At 47.0% G+C, this 21,899-nt stretch overlaps 1 protein-coding gene across 1 annotated transcript in view; it reads right to left on the minus strand.

Moving 5' to 3' along the window:
• LOC128701046 (caspase-1) overlaps positions 1 to 21,899 on the minus strand; it is a 65,676-nt gene that overhangs the window by 12,886 nt on the left and 30,891 nt on the right. Inside the window, 3 exon segments of the mRNA XM_070080008.1 lie at positions 12,685 to 12,828; positions 14,000 to 14,120; positions 18,607 to 18,690. Of these exon segments, the coding sequence (XP_069936109.1) occupies positions 12,685 to 12,828; positions 14,000 to 14,120; positions 18,607 to 18,690 (349 nt within the window).

Genomic DNA, 21,899 nt, shown 5'->3' on the forward strand with positions numbered 1-21,899 from the left:
ACTGAGGGACTGATTACACCGACTCCAGACTGAGGGACTGATTACACCGACTCCAAGCTGAGGGACTGATTACACCGACTCCAGACTGAGGGACTGATTACACCGACTCCAAGCTGAGGGACTGATTACACCGACTCCAAGCTGAGGGACTGATTACACCGACTCCAGACTGAGGGACTGATTACACCGACTCCAAGCTGAGGGACTGATTACACCGACTCCAGACTGAGGGACTGATTACACCGACTCCAGACTGAGGGACTGATTACACCGACTCCAGACTGAGGGACTGATTACACCGACTCCAGACTGAGGGACTGATTACACCGACTCCAGACTGAGGGACTGATTACACCGACTCCAGACTGAGGGACTGATTACACCGACTCCAGACTGAGGGACTGATTACACCGACTCCAGACTGAGGGACTGATTACACCGACTCCAAGCTGAGGGACTGATTACACCGACTCCAGACTGAGGGACTGATTACACCGACTCCAGACTGAGGGACTGATTACACCGACTCCAGACTGAGGGACTGATTACACCGACTCCAGACTGAGGGACTGATTACACCGACTCCAGACTGAGGGACTGATTACACCGACTCCAGACTGAGGGACTGATTACACCGACTCCAGACTGAGGGACTGATTACACCGACTCCAGACTGAGGGACTGATTACACCGACTCCAGACTGAGGGACTGATTACACCGACTCCAGACTGAGGGACTGATTACACCGACTCCAGACTGAGGGACTGATTACACCGACTCCAGACTGAGGGACTGATTACACCGACTCCAGACTGAGGGACTGATTACACCGACTCCAGACTGAGGGACTGATTACACCGACTCCAGACTGAGGGACTGATTACACCGACTCCAAGCTGAGGGACTGATTACACCGACTCCAGACTGAGGGACTGATTACACCGACTCCAGACTGAGGGACTGATTACACCGACTCCAAGCTGAGGGACTGATTACACCGACTCCAGACTGAGGGACTGATTACACCGACTCCAGACTGAGGGACTGATTACACCGACTCCAGACTGAGGGACTGATTACACCGACTCCAGACTGAGGGACTGATTACACCGACTCCAGACTGAGGGACTGATTACACCGACTCCAAGCTGAGGGACTGATTACACCGACTCCAAGCTGAGGGACTGATTACACCGACTCCAGACTGAGGGACTGATTACACCGACTCCAAGCTGAGGGACTGATTACACCGACTCCAGACTGAGGGACTGATTACACCGACTCCAGACTGAGGGACTGATTACACCGACTCCAGACTGAGGGACTGATTACACCGACTCCAGACTGAGGGACTGATTACACCGACTCCAGACTGAGGGACTGATTACACCGACTCCAGACTGAGGGACTGATTACACCGACTCCAGACTGAGGGACTGATTACACCGACTCCAGACTGAGGGACTGATTACACCGACTCCAGACTGAGGGACTGATTACACGACGACTCCAGACTGAGGGACTGATTACACCGACTCCAGACTGAGGGACTGATTACACCGACTCCAGACTGAGGGACTGATTACACCGACTCCAAGCTGAGGGACTGATTACACCGACTCCAGACTGAGGGACTGATTACACCGACTCCAGACTGAGGGACTGATTACACCGACTCCAGACTGAGGGACTGATTACACCGACTCCAGACTGAGGGACTGATTACACCGACTCCAGACTGAGGGACTGATTACACCGACTCCAGACTGAGGGACTGATTACACCGACTCCAGACTGAGGGACTGATTACACCGACTCCAGACTGAGGGACTGATTACACCGACTCCAGACTGAGGGACTGATTACACCGACTCCAAGCTGAGGGACTGATTACACCGACTCCAGACTGAGGGACTGATTACACCGACTCCTGATTACAGACTGAGGGACTGATTACACCGACTCCAGACTGAGGGACTGATTACACCGACTCCAGACTGAGGGACTGATTACACCGACTCCAGACTGAGGGACTGATTACACCGACTCCAGACTGAGGGACTGATTACACCGACTCCAGACTGAGGGACTGATTACACCGACTCCAGACTGAGGGACTGATTACACCGACTCCAGACTGAGGGACTGATTACACCGACTCCAGACTGAGGGACTGATTACACCGACTCCAGACTGAGGGACTGATTACACCGACTCCAGACTGAGGGACTGATTACACCGACTCCAGACTGAGGGACTGATTACACCGACTCCAGACTGAGGGACTGATTACACCGACTCCAGACTGAGGGACTGATTACACCGACTCCAGACTGAGGGACTGATTACACCGACTGAGGGACGGATTACACCGACTCCAGACTGAGGGACTGATTACACCGACTCCAGACTGAGGGACTGATTACACCGACTCCAGACTGAGGGACTGATTACACGACTCCAGACTGAGGGACTGATTACACCGACTCCAGACTGAGGGACTGATTACACCGACTCCAGACTGAGGGACTGATTACACCGACTCCAGACTGAGGGACTGATTACACGACTCCAGACTGAGGGACTGATTACACCGACTCCAGACTGAGGGACTGATTACACCGACTCCAGACTGAGGGACTGATTACACCGACTCCAGACTGAGGGACTGATTACACCGACTCCAGACTGAGGGACTGATTACACCGACTCCAGACTGAGGGACTGATTACACCGACTCCAAGCTGAGGGACTGATTACACCGACTCCAGACTGAGGGACTGATTACACCGACTCCAGACTGAGGGACTGATTACACCGACTCCAGACTGAGGGACTGATTACACCGACTCCAAGCTGAGGGACTGATTACACCGACTCCAGACTGAGGGACTGATTACACCGACTCCAGACTGAGGGACTGATTACACCGACTCCAGACTGAGGGACTGATTACACCGACTCTGAGGGACTGATTACAGACTCCAGACTGACTGAGGGACGGAGGACACCGACTCCAGACTGAGGGACTGATTACACCGACTCCAGACTGAGGGACTGATTACACCGACTCCAGACTGAGGGACTGATTACACCGACTCCAGACTGAGGGACTGATTACACCGACTCCAGACTGAGGGACTGATTACACGGACTCCAGACTGAGGGACTGATTACAGACTGAGGGACTGATTACCCCGACTCCAGACTGAGGGACTGATTACACCGACTCCAGACTGAGGGACTGATTACACCGACTCCAGACTGAGGGACTGATTACACCGACTCCAGACTGAGGGACTGATTACACTGACTCCAGACTGAGGGACTGATTACACCGACTCCAAGCTGAGGGACTGATTACACCGACTCCAGACTGAGGGTCTGATTACACCGACTCCAAGCTGAGGGACTGATTACACCGACTCCAGACTGAGGGACTGATTACACCTGAGGGACTCCGACTCCAAGCTGAGGGACTGATTACACCGACTCCAGACTGAGGGACTGATTACACCGACTCCGACTCCAGACTGAGGGACTGATTACACCGACTCCAGACTGAGGGACTGATTACACCGACTGAGGGACTGATTACACCGACTCCAAGCTGAGGGACTGATTACACCGACTCCAGACTGAGGGACTGATTACACCGACTCCAGACTGAGGGACTGATTACACCGACTCCAGACTGAGGGACTGATTACACCGACTCCAGACTGAGGGACTGATTACACCGACTCCAGACTGAGGGACTGATTACACCGACTCCAGACTGAGGGACTGATTACACCGACTCCTGATTACAGACTGAGGGACTGATTACACCGACTCCAGACTGAGGGACTGGACTCCAGACTGAGGGACTGATTACACCGACTCCACCCTGAGGGACTGATTACACCGACTCCAGACTGAGGGACTGATTACACCGACTCCAGACTGAGGGACTGATTACACCGACTCCAAGCTGAGGGACTGATTACACCGACTCCAGACTGAGGGACTGATTACACCGACTCCAGACTGAGGGACTGATTACACCGACTCCAAGCTGAGGGACTGATTACACCGACTCCAGACTGAGGGACTGATTACACCGACTCCAGACTGAGGGACTGATTACACCGACTCCAGACTGAGGGACTGATTACACCGACTCCAGACTGAGGGACTGATTACACCGACTCCAGACTGAGGGACTGATTACACCGACTCCAGACTGAGGGACTGATTACACCGACTCCAGACTGAGGGACTGATTACACCGACTCCAGACTGAGGGACTGATTACACCGACTCCAGACTGAGGGACTGATTACACCGACTCCAGACTGAGGGACTGATTACACCGACTCCAGACTGAGGGACTGATTACACCGACTCCAGACTGAGGGACTGATTACACCGACTCCAGACTGAGGGACTGATTACACCGACTCCAGACTGAGGGACTGATTACACCGACTCCAGACTGAGGGACTGATTACACCGACTCCAGACTGAGGGACTGATTACACCGACTCCAGACTGAGGGACTGATTACACCGACTCCTGATTACAGACTGAGGGACTGATTACACCGACTCCAGACTGAGGGACTGATTACACCGACTCCAGACTGAGGGACTGATTACACCGACTCCAGACTGAGGGACTGATTACACCGACTCCAGCTGAGGGACTGATTACACCGACTCCGACTCCAGACTGAGGGACTGATTACACCGACTCCAGACTGAGGGACTGATTACACCGACTCCAAGCTGAGGGACTGATTACACCGACTCCAGACTGAGGGACTGATTACACCGACTCCAAGCTGAGGGACTGATTACACCGACTCCAGACTGAGGGACTGATTACACCGACTCCAGACTGAGGGACTGATTACACCGACTCCAGACTGAGGGACTGATTACACCGACTCCAGACTGAGGGACTGATTACACCGACTCCAGACTGAGGGACTGATTACACCGACTCCAGACTGAGGGACTGATTACACCGACTCCAGACTGAGGGACTGATTACACCGACTCCAAGCTGAGGGACTGATTACACCGACTCCAGACTGAGGGACTGATTACACCGACTCCAGACTGAGGGACTGATTACACCGACTCCAGACTGAGGGACTGATTACACCGACTCCAGACTGAGGGACTGATTACACCGACTCCAGACTGAGGGACTGATTACACCGACTCCAGACTGAGGGACTGATTACACCGACTCCAGACTGAGGGACTGATTACACCGACTCCAAGCTGAGGGACTGATTACACCGACTCCAGACTGAGGGACTGATTACACCGACTCCAAGCTGAGGGACTGATTACACCGACTCCAGACTGAGGGACTGATTACACCGACTCCAGACTGAGGGACTGATTACACCGACTCCAGACTGAGGGACTGATTACACCGACTCCAGACTGAGGGACTGATTACACCGACTCCAGACTGAGGGACTGATTACACCGACTCCAGACTGAGGGACTGATTACACCGACTCCACCCTGAGGGACTGATTACACCGACTCTGAGGGACTGATTACACCGACTCCAGACTGAGGGACTGATTACACCGACTCCAGACTGAGGGACTGATTACACCGACTCCAAGACTGAGGGACTGATTACACCGACTCCAGACTGAGGGACTGATTACACCGACTCCAGACTGAGGGACTGATTACACCGACTCCAAGCTGAGGGACTGATTACACCGACTCCAGACTGAGGGACTGATTACACCGACTCCAGACTGAGGGACTGATTACACCGACTCCAAGCTGAGGGACTGATTACACCGACTCCAGACTGAGGGACTGATTACACCGACTCCAGACTGAGGGACTGATTACACCGACTCCAAGCTGAGGGACTGATTACACCGACTCCAGACTGAGGGACTGATTACACCGACTCCAGACTGAGGGACTGATTACACCGACTCCAAGCTGAGGGACTGATTACACCGACTCCAGACTGAGGGACTGATTACACCGACTCCAAGCTGAGGGACTGATTACACCGACTCCAAGCTGAGGGACTGATTACACCGACTCCAAGCTGAGGGACTGATTACACCGACTCCAGACTGAGGGACTGATTACACCGACTCCAAGCTGAGGGACTGATTACACCGACTCCAGACTGAGGGACTGATTACACCGACTCCAGACTGAGGGACTGATTACACCGACTCCAGACTGAGGGACTGATTACACCGACTCCAGACTGAGGGACTGATTACACCGACTCCAGACTGAGGGTCTGATTACACCGACTCCTCCAGACTGAGGGACTGATTACACCGACTCCAGACTGAGGGACTGATTACACCGACTCCAGACTGAGGGACTGATTACACCGACTCCAGACTGAGGGACTGATTACACCGACTCCAGACTGAGGGACTGATTACACCGACTCCAGACTGAGGGACTGATTACACCGACTCCAAGCTGAGGGACTGATTACACTGACTCCAGACTGAGGGACTGATTACACCGACTCCAAGCTGAGGGACTGATTACACCGACTCCAGACTGAGGGACTGATTACACCGACTCCAGACTGAGGGACTGATTACACCGACTCCAGACTGAGGGACTGATTACACTGACTCCAGACTGAGGGACTGATTACACCGACTCCAGACTGAGGGACTGATTACACCGACTCCAGACTGAGGGACTGATTACACCGACTCCAGACTGAGGGACTGATTACACCGACTCCAGACTGAGGGACTGATTACACCGACTCCAGACTGAGGGACTGATTACACCGACTCCAGACTGAGGGACTGATTACACCGACTCCAGACTGAGGGACTGATTACACCGACTCCAGACTGAGGGACTGATTACACCGACTCCAGACTGAGGGACTGATTGAGCTGAGGGACTGATTACACCGACTCCAGACTGAGGGACTGATTACACCGACTCCAGACTGAGGGACTGATTACACCGACTCCAGACTGAGGGACTGATTACACCGACTCCAGACTGAGGGACTGATTACACCGACTCCAGACTGAGGGACTGATTACACCGACTCCAGACTGAGGGACTGATTACACCGACTCCAGACTGAGGGACTGATTACACCGACTCCAGACTGAGGGACTGATTACACCGACTCCAGACTGAGGGACTGATTACACCGACTCCAGACTGAGGGACTGATTACACCGACTCCAGACTGAGGGACTGATTACACCGACTCCAGACTGAGGGACTGATTACACCGACTCCAGACTGAGGGACTGATTACACCGACTCCAGACTGAGGGACTGATTACACCGACTCCAGACTGAGGGACTGATTACACCGACTCCAACTGAGGGACTGATTACACCGACTCCAGACTGAGGGACTGATTACACCGACTCCAGACTGAGGGACTTATTACACCGACTCCAGACTGAGGGACTGATTACACCGACTCCAGACTGAGGGACTGATTACACCGACTCCAGACTGAGGGACTGATTACACCGACTCCAGACTGAGGGACTGATTACACCGACTCCAGACTGAGGGACTGATTACACCGACTCCAAGCTCCACTGACTGAGGGACTGATTACACCGACTCCAGACTGAGGGACTGATTACACCGACTCCAGACTGAGGGACTGATTACACCGACTCCAGACTGAGGGACTGATTACACCGACTCCAAGCTGAGGGACTGATTACACCGACTCCAGACTGAGGGACTGATTACACCGACTCCAGACTGAGGGACTGATTACACCGACTCCAGACTGAGGGACTGATTACACCGACTCCAGACTGAGGGACTGATTACACCGACTCCAGACTGAGGGACTGATTACACCGACTCCAGACTGAGGGACTGATTACACCGACTCCAGACTGAGGGACTGATTACACCGACTCCAGACTGAGGGACTGATTACACCGACTCCAGACTGAGGGACTGATTACACCGACTCCAGACTGAGGGACTGATTACACCGACTCCAGACTGAGGGACTGATTACACCGACTCCAGACTGAGGGACTGATTACACCGACTCCAGACTGAGGGACTGATTACACCGACTCCAGACTGAGGGACTGATTACACCGACTCCAGACTGAGGGACTGATTACACCGACTCCAGACTGAGGGACTGATTACACCGACTCCAGACTGAGGGACTGATTACACCGACTCCAGACTGAGGGACTGATTACACCGACTCCAGACTGAGGGACTGATTACACTGACTCCAGACTGAGGGACTGATTACACCGACTCCAGACTGAGGGACTGATTACACCGACTCCAGACTGAGGGACTGATTACACCGACTCCAGACTGAGGGACTGATTACACCGACTCCAGACTGAGGGACTGATTACACCGACTCCAGACTGAGGGACTGATTACACCGACTCCAGACTGAGGGACTGATTACACCGACTCCAGACTGAGGGACTGATTTCACCGACTGAGGGACTGATTACACCGACTCCAGGCTGAGGGACTGATTACACCGACTCCAGACTGAGGGACTGATTACACTGACTCCAGACTGAGGGACTGATTACCGACTCCAGACTGAGGGACTGATTACACCGACTCCAGACTGAGGGACTGATTACACCGACTCCAGACTGAGGGACTGATTACACCGACTCCAGACTGAGGGACTGATTACACCGACTCCAGACTGAGGGACTGATTACACCGACTCCAGACTGAGGGACTGATTACACCGACTCCTGAGGGAAGACTGAGGGACTGATTACACCGACTCCAGACTGAGGGACTGATTACACCGACTCCAAGCTGAGGGACTGATTACACCGACTCCAGACTGAGGGACTGATTACACCGACTCCAGACTGAGGGACTGATTACACCGACTCCAGACTGAGGGACTGATTACACCGACTCCAGACTGAGGGACTGATTACACCGACTCCAGACTGAGGGACTGATTACACCGACTCCACCGACTCCAGACTGAGGGACTGATTACACCGACTCCAAGCTGAGGGACTGATTACACCGACTCCAGACTGAGGGACTGATTACACCGACTCCAGACTGAGGGACTGATTAAACCGACTCCCGAAGACTGAGGGACTGATTACACCGACTCCAGACTGAGGGACTGATTACACCGACTCCAAGCTGAGGGACTGATTACACCGACTCCAGACTGAGGGACTGATTACACCGACTCCAGACTGAGGGACTGATTACACCGACTCCAGACTGAGGGACTGATTACGACCTGAGGGACTCCGACTCCAGACTGAGGGACTGATTACACCGACTCCAGACTGAGGGACTGATTACACCGACTCCAAGCTGAGGGACTGATTACACCGACTCCAGACTGAGGGACTGATTACACCGACTCCAGACTGAGGGACTGATTACACCGACTCCAGACTGAGGGACTGATTACACCGACTCCAGACTGAGGGACTGATTACACCGACTCCAGAGCTGAGGGACTGATTACACCGACTCCAACTGAGGGACTGATTACACCGACTCCAGACTGAGGGACTGATTACACCGACTCCAGACTGAGGGACTGATTACACCGACTCCAGACTGAGGGACTGATTACACCGACTCCAGACTGAGGGACTGATTACACCGACTCCAGACTGAGGGACTGATTACACCGACTCCAGACTGAGGGACTGATTACACCGACTCCAGACTGAGGGACTGATTACACCGACTCCAGACTGAGGGACTGATTACACCGACTCCAAGCTGAGGGACTGATTACACCGACTCCAGACTGAGGGACTGATTACACCGACTCCAAGCTGAGGGACTGATTACACCGACTCCAGACTGAGGGACTGATTACACCGACTCCAAGCTGAGGGACTGATTACACCGACTCCAGACTGAGGGACTGATTACACCGACTCCAGACTGAGGGACTGATTACACCGACTCCAGACTGAGGGACTGATTACACCGACTCCAGACTGAGGGACTGATTACACCGACTCCAGACTGAGGGACTGATTACACCGACTCCAGACTGAGGGACTGATTACACCGACTCCAGACTGAGGGACTGATTACACCGACTCCAAGCTGAGGGACTGATTACACCGACTCCAAGCTGAGGGACTGATTACACCGACTCCAAGCTGAGGGACTGATTACACCGACTCCAGACTGAGGGACTGATTACACCGACTCCAGACTGAGGGACTGATTACACCGACTCCAGACTGAGGGACTGATTACACCGACTCCAGACTGAGGGACTGATTACACCGACTCCAGACTGAGGGACTGATTACACCGACTCCAGACTGAGGGACTGATTACACCGACTCCAGACTGAGGGACTGATTACACCGACTCCAGACTGAGGGACTGATTACACCGACTCCAGACTGAGGGACTGATTACACCGACTCCAGACTGAGGGACTGATTACACCGACTCCAGACTGAGGGACTGATTACACCGACTCCAGACTGAGGGACTGATTACACCGACTCCAGACTGAGGGACTGATTACACCGACTCCAGACTGAGGGACTGATTACACCGACTCCAGACTGAGGGACTGATTACACCGACTCCAGACTGAGGGACTGATTACACCGACTCCAGACTGAGGGACTGATTACACCGACTCCAGACTGAGGGACTGATTACACCGACTCCAGACTGAGGGTCTGATTACACCGACTCCAGACTGAGGGACTGATTACACCGACTCCAGACTTAGGGTCTGATTACACCGACTCCAGACTGAGGGACTGATTACACCGACTCCAGACTGAGGGACTGATTACACCGACTCCAGACTGAGGGACTGATTACACCGACTCCAAGCTGAGGGACTGATTACACCGACTCCAAGCTGAGGGACTGATTACACCGACTCCAGACTGAGGGACTGATTACACCGACTCCAAGCTGAGGGACTGATTACACCGACTCCAGACTGAGGGACTGATTACACCGACTCCAGACTGAGGGACTGATTACACCGACTCCAGACTGAGGGACTGATTACACCGACTCCAGACTGAGGGACTGATTACACCGACTCCAAGCTGAGGGACTGATTACACCGACTCCAGACTGAGGGACTGATTACACCGACTCCAGACTGAGGGACTGATTACACCGACTCCAGACTGAGGGACTGATTACACCGACTCCAGACTGAGGGACTGATTACACCGACTCCAGACTGAGGGACTGATTACACCGACTCCAGACTGAGGGACTGATTACACTGACTCCAGACTGAGGGACTGATTACACTGACTCTGAGGGACAGACTGAGGGACTGATTACACCGACTCCTGAGACTGAGGGACTGATTACACCGACTCCGAAGACTGAGGGACTGATTACACCGACTCCAGACTGAGGGACTGATTACACCGACTCCACTGAGGGACTGATTACAGACTGAGAGACTGATTACACCGACTCCAGACTGAGGGACTGATTACACCGACTCCAGACTGAGGGACTGATTACACCGACTCCAGACTGAGGGACTGATTACACCGACTCCAGACTGAGGGACTGATTACACCGACTCCAGACTGAGGGACTGATTACACCGACTCCAGACTGAGGGACTGATTACACCGACTCCAGACTGAGGGACTGATTACACCGACTCCAGACTGAGGGACTGATTACACCGACTCCAGACTGAGGGACTGATTACACCGACTCCAGACTGAGGGACTGATTACACCGACTCCAGACTGAGGGACTGATTACACCGACTCCAGACTGAGGGACTGATTACACCGACTCCAGACTGAGGGACTGATTACACCGACTCCAGACTGAGGGACTGATTACACCGACTCCAGACTGAGGGCCTGATTACACCGACTGAGGGACCAGACTGAGGGACTGATTACACCGACTCCAGACTGAGGGACTGATTACACTGACTCCTGACTCCAGACTGAGGGACTGATTACACCGACTCCAGACTGAGGGACTGATTACACTGACTCCAGACTGAGGGACTGATTACACCGACTCCAGACTGAGGGACTGATTACACCGACTCCAGACTGAGGGACTGATTACACTGACTCCAGACTGAGGGACTGATTACACCGACTCCAGACTGAGGGACTGATTACACCGACTCCAGACTGAGGGACTGATTACACCGACTCCAAGCTGAGGGACTGATTACACTGACTCCAGACTGAGGGACTGATTACACTGACTCCAGACTGAGGGACTGATTACACTGACTCCAGACTGAGGGACTGATTACACCGACTCCAAGCTGAGGGACTGATTACACTGACTCCAGACTGAGGGACTGATTACACCGACTCCAAGCTGAGGGACTGATTACACCGACTCCAGACTGAGGGACTGATTACACTGACTCCAAGCTGAGGGACTGATTACACCGACTCCAAGCTGAGGGACTGATTACACCGACTCCAGACTGAGGGACTGATTACACTGACTCCAAGCTGAGGGACTGATTACACCGACTCCAGACTGAGGGACTGATTACACCGACTCCAGACTGAGGGACTGATTACACCGACTAAAGACTGAGGGACTGATTACACCGACTAAAGACTGAGGGACTGATTACCTCAAAGTCCTTCTGATCTACACCATTAACTAACGAAATCAGCAGTCTAACGTACAGAAAGAAGCACATACTTACGATTTTCTAATGTAAGTAGGAACTCTTTCTTCTTAAGGTTCCTGAATGGTTCAGGAACCTTGAACCCCAGGTGTGTGAAGCACCGTCTGCATATTGTAGCATCATGACTCCCACAAGGTCGAGGCTGGTGAAGCAAACACAGGTGTGAGTGAGTGGACAACCCACAAGATGATGGAATATTTAACTCCGGATCATTCGTATTCTGGTGCATCGTCAGGAGCTATATATATATATATATATATATATATATATATATATATATATATATATATATATATATATATATATATATATATATATATATATATATATATATATATATATTTATATATATAAATGTCTTATTATAAACAGAGGAAGCAACAATTTGCAGACAAGTCACCCACTCTCTCATTTGCTCTCTTTTTACATTGCTTCACCACTCTCTTAACCTCTCTCTTTTTCTCCATATACTCTTCCCTCCTTGCATCACTTCTACTTTGTAAAAACCTCTCATATGCTAACTTTTTCTCCCTTACTACTCTCTTTACATCATCATTCCACCAATCGCTCCTCTTCCCTCCCGCACCCACTTTCCTGTGACCACAAACTTCTGCTGAACACTCTAACACTACATTCTTAAACCTACCCCATACCTCTTCGACCCCATTGTCTGTACTCTCACTAGCCCATCTATCCTCCAATAGCTGCTTATATCTTACCCTAACTGCCTCCTCCCTTAGTTTAAAAACTTTCTGACACTAAGATCCATGGTTCGATCCTTGGTACGGGTGGAGACACTGGGACGTGTTCTTAAGACACCTGCTGTCACTGTTCACCTAGCAGTTAGTAGGCAATTGGGTGTTAGTTACGTTACACCTGTTGTCCCTAGGCGAACAGTGACAGCAGGTGTAGGGGTAACTGACACACAGGTACCTACTTACTGCTAGGTGAACATGGACAGCAGGTGTCTTAGAGAAACATGTCCAAATGTTTCCACCCGTATCGGGGATCGAACCACGGACCTCAATGTGTGAGGCGAGTGCGTTACCAACCCATCCACGGGACACCTATTACATAAACTGGTTTCCACACTTTACAAATAAAGTTTATATGGTAGGCCTACTTCCGTCACTAGGCCTATCCACAGACTGACCATCTAGTGTTGTTCTCAGCCTATCAACTTACTCACCCGAAGCGTCTTAGTGGCTGATAGAACCAGCGAATATTGTCAATAATAATAATAATAATAATAATAATAATAATAATAATAATAATAATAATAATAATAATAATTCTTGAAGAACACTACTCACAGGTGGACCACCGAGAACAAAGGTGTCATAGACAAATATGACAGCCAGGCCTCTAGGCCTATGCTCCATGCTGTAGAGTGGAGAGTGTGGAGAGACAGGCATAGCAGCGATGGGTCGGTTTCTGTGTAATAATAATAATAATAATAATAATAATAATAATAATAATATTTATTACTACCAGTACCTGACACAACTTATACAGACAATAATAATAATAATAATAATAATAATAATAATAATAATAATAATAATAATAATAATAATAATAATAATAATAACAATAATAATAATAATAATAATAATAATAATAATAATAATAATAATAATAATAACAATAATAATAATAATAATAATAATAATAATAATAACAATAATAATAATAATAATAATAATAATAATAATAATAATAATATTTATTACTACCAGTACCTGACACAACTTATACAGACCATAATAATAATAATAATAATAATAATAATAATAATAATATTTATTACTACCAGTACCTGACACAACTTATACAGACCATAATAATAATAATAATAATAATAATAATAATAATAATAATAATAATAATATTTATTACTACCAGTACCTGACACAACTTATACAGACCATAATAATAATAATAATAATAATAATAATAATAATAATAATAATAATAATAATAATAATTATTACTACCAGTACCTGACAACTTATACAGACAATAATAATAATAATAATAATAATAATAACAATAATAATAATAATAATAATAATAATAATAATAATAATAATAATAATAACAATAATAATAATAATAATAATAATTATTACTACCAGTACCTGACACAACTTATACAGACCATAATAATAATAATAATAATAATAATAATAATAATAATAATAATAATAATAATAATAATAATATTTATTACTGCCAGTACCTGACACAACTTATACAGACCATAATAATAATAATAATAATAATAATAATAATAATAATAATAATAATAATAATAATAATAATAATAATAATAATAATATTTATTACTACCAGTACCTGACACAACTTATACAGACCATAATAATAATAATAATAATAATAATAATAATAATAATAATAATAATAATAATAATAATAATAATAATAATAATAATAATAATATTTATTACTACCAGTACCTGACACAACTTATACAGACCATAATAATAATAATAATAATAATAATAATAATAATAATAATAATAATAATAATAATAATAATAATAATAATAATAATAATAATAATATTTATTACTACCAGTACCTGACACAACTTATACAGACCATAATAATAATAATAATAATAATAATAATAATAATAATAATAATAATAATAATAATAATAATAATAATAATAATAATAATAATAATAATAATATTTATTACTACCAGTACCTGACACAACTTATACAGACCATAATAATAATAATAATAATAATAATAATAATAATAATAATAATAATAATAATAATAATAATAATAATAATAATAATAATATTTATTACTAGCAGTACCTGACACAACTTATACAGACCATAGCTGACACCTATGACATACTACTATATAGAAAGTTCCTTGTTATGTACAGCATTTCCTGCATATTAGGTCAGTTTTGTCCCCAGGATGCCACCCACACCAGTCACCTAACACCTAGGTACCTATTTTACACTGATGGGTGAACAGGGACAGCAGGTGTCTTATGGAAACACGCCCCTAATGTTTTCCAGCCGTACTGGAGGAGATTCGAACCCCGTACTTCAATGTGTGAGCTGAGTGCGCTACCGATCCAGCTATGGGACACCTGCCAATTTTGCACATTAGACGGTATTATAGGCCCTATAACGCAGAGTGAGGCCACCTGGAGGTCGGTTATATCATGCAGAGTGAGGCCACCTGGAGGTCGGTTATATCATGCAGAGTGAGGCCACCTGGAGGTCGGTTATATCATGCAGAGTGAGGCCACCTGGAGGTCGGTTATATCATGCAGAGTGAGGCCACCTGGAGGTCGGTTATATCATGCAGAGTGAGGCCACCTGGAGGTCGGTTATATCACGCAGAGTGAGGCCACCTGGAGGTCGGTTATATCATGCTGAGTGAGGCCACCTGGAGGTCGGTTATATCACGCAGAGTGAGGCCACCTGGAGGTCGGTTATATCATGCAGAGTGAGGCCACCTGGAGGTCGGTTATATCATGCAGAGTGAGGCCACCTGGAGGTCGGTTATATCACGCAGAGTGAGGGTACCTGGAGGTCGGTTATATCACGCAGAGTGAGGCCACCTGGAGGTCGGTTATATCACGCAGAGTGAGGCCACCTGGAGGTCGGTTATATCATGCTGAGTGAGGCCACCTGGAGGTCGGTTATATCATGCAGAGTGAGGCCACCTGGAGGTCGGTTATATCACGCAGAGTGAGGCCACCTGGAGGTCGGTTATATCATGCAGAGTGAGGCCACCTGGAGGTCGGTTATATCACGCAGAGTGAGGCCACCTGGAGGTCGGTTATATCATGCAGAGTGAGGCCACCTGGAGGTCGGTTATATCACGCAGAGTGAGGCCACCTGGAGGTCGGTTATATCACGCAGAGTGAGGCCACCTGGAGGTCGGTTATATCATGCAGAGTGAGGCCACCTGGAGGTCGGTTATATCACGCAGAGTGAGGCCACCTGGAGGTCGGTTATATCACGCAGAGTGAGGCCACCTGGAGGTCGGTTATATCATGCTGAGTGAGGCCACCTGGAGGTCGGTTATATCATGCAGAGTGAGGCCACCTGGAGGTCGGTTATATCACGCAGAGTGAGGCCACCTGGAGGTCGGTTATATCATGCAGAGTGAGGCCACCTGGAGGTCGGTTATATCACGCAGAGTGAGGCCACCTGGAGGTCGGTTATATCATGCAGAGTGAGGCCACCTGGAGGTCGGTTATATCACGCAGAGTGAGGTCACCTGGAGGTCGGTTATATCATGCAGAGTGAGGTCACCTGGAGGTCGGTTATATCACGCAGAGTGAGGCCACCTGGAGGTCAGTACTGATGGCAGACTAACAGTAAATATTCGTGGCAATAATAAATATTCAACGGAATTTATACGCTGAGAGTGTATTACCGTCAGTCCTGAGGCATTTTACGACCCTAACTGGTTTAGTGCTTCCCCATAATGTTAAAAATAAAGGATATTAACACTGACCCATAACTGGCTTAGTTACTCCCCATAATGTTAAAAATAAAGGATATTAACACTGACCCATAACTGGTTTAGTTTCTCCCCATAATGTTAAAAATAAAGGATATTAACACTGACCCATAACTGGTTTAGTTTCTCCCCATAATGTTAAAAATAAGGGATATTAACACTGACCCATAACTGGTTTAGTTACTCCCCATAATGTTAAAAATAAGGGATATTAACACTGACCCATAACTGGTTTAGTTACTCCTCATAATGTTAAAAATAAAGGATATTAACACTGACCCATAACTGGCTTAGTTACTCCCCATAATGTTAAAAATAAGGGATATTAACACTGACCCATAACTGGTTTAGTTACTCCTCATAATGTTAAAAATAAAGGATATTAACACTGACCCATAACTGGCTTAGTTACTCCCCATAATGTTAAAAATAAGGGATATTAACACTGACCCATAACTGGTTTAGTTCCTCCCCATAATGTTAAAAATAAGGGATATTAACACTGACCCATAACTGGCTTAGTTACTCCCCATAATGTTAAAAATAAGGGATATTAACACTGACCCATAACTGGCTTAGTTCCTCCCCATAATGTTAAAAATAAGGGATATTAACACTGACCCATAACTGGCTTAGTTCCTCCCCATAATGTTAAAAATAAAGGATATTAACACTGACCCATAACTGGCTTAGTTACTCCCCATACTGTTAAAAATAAGGGATATTAACACTGACCCATAACTGGCTTAGTTCCTCCCCATAATGTTAAAAATAAGGGATATTAACACTGACCCATAACTGGCTTAGTTACTCCCCATACTGTTAAAAATAAGGGATATTAACACTGACCCATAACTGGCTTAGTTACTCCCCATACTGTTAAAAATAAGGGATATTAACACTGACCCATAACTGGCTTAGTTCCTCCCCATAATGTTAAAAATAAGGGATATTAACACTGACCCATAACTGGCTTAGTTACTCCCCATACTGTTAAAAATAAGGGATATTAACACTGACCCATAACTGGCTTAGTTCCTCCCCATAATGTTAAAAATAAGGGATATTAACACTGACCCATAACTGGCTTAGTTCCTCCCCATATTGTTAAAAATAAGGGATATTAACACTGACCCATAACTGGCTTAGTTACTCCCCATACTGTTAAAAATAAGGGATATTAACACTGACCCATAACTGGCTTAGTTCCTCCCCATAATGTTAAAAATAAAGGATATTAACACTGACCCATAACTGGCTTAGTTCCTCCCCATAATGTTAAAAATAAAGGATATTAACACTGACCCATAACTGGCTTAGTTCCTCCCCATATTGTTAAAAATAAGGGATATTAACACAGACGCAGCAAATACTGCATTTTAAAACTCACTCTGTGAGAGGCAGACCCAATCCCTTCGTCCTAGCATCACTGGTGTCGGAGATGAGAACGTTCTGAGCATCAGCAGCATCACTCCTGTGTTTAGCGGAGATGTAATCAGACACAACATAACACAAACATCTAAATATCATAGCAATGACTCAGAATGATCTATAATCTATGAATAATGATAGGTGAAGACCCCAGTGTAAATAAGTCAGACCCCAGTGTAAATAAGTCAGACCCCAGTGTAAATAAGTCAGACCCCAGTGTAAATAAGTCAAAGACCCCAGTGTAAATAAGTCAGACCCCAGTGTAAATAAGTCAAAGACCCCAGTGTAAATAAGTCAAAGACCCCAGTGTAAATAAGTCAGACCCCAGTGTAAATAAGTCAAAGACCCCAGTGTAAATAAGTCAGACCCCAGTGTAAATAAGTCAAAGACCCCAGTGTAAATAAGTCAGATCCCAGTGTGTCAAAGACCCCAGCGTAAATAACAGTCAGTGTAAATAAGTCAAAGACCCCAGTGTAAATAAGTCAGACCCCAGTGTAAATAAGTCAAAGACCCCAGTGTAAATAAGTCAGACCCCAGTGTAAATAAGTCAAAGACCCCAGTGTAAATAAGTCAGACCCCAGTGTAAATAAGTCAAAGACCCCAGTGTAAATAAGTCAGACCCCAGTGTAAATAAGTCAAAGACCCCAGTGTAAATAAGTCAGACCCCAGTGTAAATAAGTCAAAGACCCCAGTGTAAATAAGTCAGACCCCAGTGTAAATAAGTCAAAGACCCCAGTGTAAATAAGTCAGACCCCAGTGTAAATAAGTCAAAGACCCCAGTGTAAATAAGTCAAAGACCCCAGTGTAAATAAGTCAGTGTAAATAAGTCAGACCCCAGTGTAAATAAGTCAGACCCCAGTGTAAATAAGTCAAAGACCCCAGTGTAAATAAGTCAGACCCCAGTGTAAATAAGTCAGACCCCAGTGTAAATAAGTCAAAGACCCCAGTGTAAATAAGTCAGACCCCAGTGTAAATAAGTCAGACCCCAGTGTAAATAAGTCAGTGTAAATAAGTCAGACCCCAGTGTAAATAAGTCAGACCCCAGTGTAAATAAGTCAAAGACCCCAGTGTAAATAAGTCAGACCCCAGTGTAAATAAGTCAAAGACCCCAGTGTACATAAGTCAGACCCCAGTGTAAATACGTCGAAGACCCCAGTGTAAATAAGTCAGACCCCAGTGTAAATAAGTCAAAGACCCCAGTGTAAATAAGTCAGACCCCAGTGTAAATAAGTCAAAGACCCCAGTGTAAATAAGTCAGACCCCAGTGTAAGTAAGTCAGACCCCAGTGTAAGTAAGTCAGACCCCAGTGTAAATAAGTCAGACCCCAGTGTAAATAAGTCAGACCCCAGTGTAAATAAGTCAGACCCCAGTGTAAGTAAGTCAGACCCCAGTGTAAATAAGTCAGACCCCAGTGTAAATAAGTCAGACCCCAGTGTAAATAAGTCAGACCCCAGTGTAAATAAGTCAGACCCCAGTGTAAATAAGTCAGACCCCAGTGTAAATAAGTCAGACCCCAGTGTAAATAAGTCAGACCCCAGTGTAAATAAGTCAAAGACCCCAGTGTAAATAAGTCAGACCCCAGTGTAAATAAGTCAGACCCCAGTGTAAATAAGTCAGACCCCAGTGTAAATAAGTCAAAGACCCCAGTGTAAATAAGTCAGACCCCAGTGTAAATAAGTCAAAGACCCCAGTGTAAGTAAGTCAGACCCCAGTGTAAGTAAGTCAGACCCCAGTGTAAATAAGTCAGACCCCAGTGTAAATAAGTCAGACCCCAGTGTAAATAAGTCAGACCCCAGTGTAAATAAGTCAGACCCCAGTGTAAGTAAGTCAGACCCCAGTGTAAATAAGTCAGACCCCAGTGTAAGTAAGTCAGACCCCAGTGTAAATAAGTCAGACCCCAGGGTAAGTAAGTCAGACCCCAGTGTAAATAAGTCAGACCCCAGTGTAAATAAGTCAGACCCCAGGGTAAGTAAGTCAGACCCCAGTGTAAATAAGTCAGACCCCAGGGTAAGTAAGTCAGACCCCAGTGTAAATAAGTCAGACCCCAGGGTAAGTAAGTCAGACCCCAGTGTAAATAAGTCAGACCCCAGTGTAAGTAAGTCAGACCCCAGTGTAAATAAGTCAGACCCCAGGGTAAGTAAGTCAGATCCCAGTGTAAATAAGTCAGACCCCAGGGTAAATAAGTCAGACCCCAGTGTAAATAAGTCAGACCCCAGTGTAAATAAGTCAGACCCCAGTGTAAGTAAGTCAGACCCCAGTGTAAGTAAGTCAGACCCCAGTGTAAATAAGTCAGACCCCAGTGTAAGTAAGTCAGACCCCAGTGTAAATAAGTCAGACCCCAGGGTAAGTAAGTCAGATCCCAGTGTAAATAAGTCAGACCCCAGGGTAAGTAAGTCAGACCCCAGTGTAAATAAGTCAGACCCCAGTGTAAGTAAGTCAGACCCCAGTGTAAATAAGTCAGACCCCAGTGTAAATAAGTCAGACCCCAGGGTAAATAAGTCAGACCCCAGTGTAAATAAGTCAGACCCCAGTGTAAATAAGTCAGACCCCAGTGTAAATAAGTGTAAGTAAGTCAGACCCCAGTGTAAATAAGTCAGACCCCAGTGTAAGTAAGTCAGACCCCAGTGTAAATGTCAGACCCCAGGGTAAGTAGATCCCAGTCAGACCCCAGTGTAAATAACCCCAGTGTAAATAAGTCAGACCCCAGTGTAAATAAGTCAGACCCCAGTGTAAGTAAGTCAGACCCCAGTGTAAATAAGTCAGACCCCAGTGTAAATAAGTCAGACCCCAGTGTAAGTAAGTCAGACCCCAGTGTAAATAAGTCAGACCCCAGTGTAAATAAGTCAGACCCCAGTGTAAATGTAGTGTAAGTAAGTCAGACCCCAGTGTAAGTAAGTCAGACCCCAGTGTAAATAAGTCAGACCCCAGGGTAAATAAGTCAGATCCCAGTGTAAATAAGTCAGACCCCAGGGTAAATAAGTCAGACCCCAGTGTAAATAAGTCAGACCCCAGTGTAAGTAAGTCAGACCCCAGTGTAAGTAAGTCAGACCCCAGGGTAAGTCGATGGGGTTCAACACCAGGGACTGACCACCTCATCTCACTACTACACTGCTGCCTGTGTGTTTAACTGAAGAGGTCTACCGTGTGGGTGAAACGTTCCATCAATACAAATATTTTACTTTAGCCGTTTTTTCACTGTTTTTTGGGGGTTTAAAAACCTTGGTTTTAATCAGATAAACCACAGCTTTACGA

This window comes from Cherax quadricarinatus, unplaced genomic scaffold, assembly GCF_038502225.1.
Source record: "Cherax quadricarinatus isolate ZL_2023a unplaced genomic scaffold, ASM3850222v1 Contig75, whole genome shotgun sequence".
In the NCBI taxonomy this organism is placed as follows: domain Eukaryota; kingdom Metazoa; phylum Arthropoda; class Malacostraca; order Decapoda; family Parastacidae; genus Cherax; species Cherax quadricarinatus.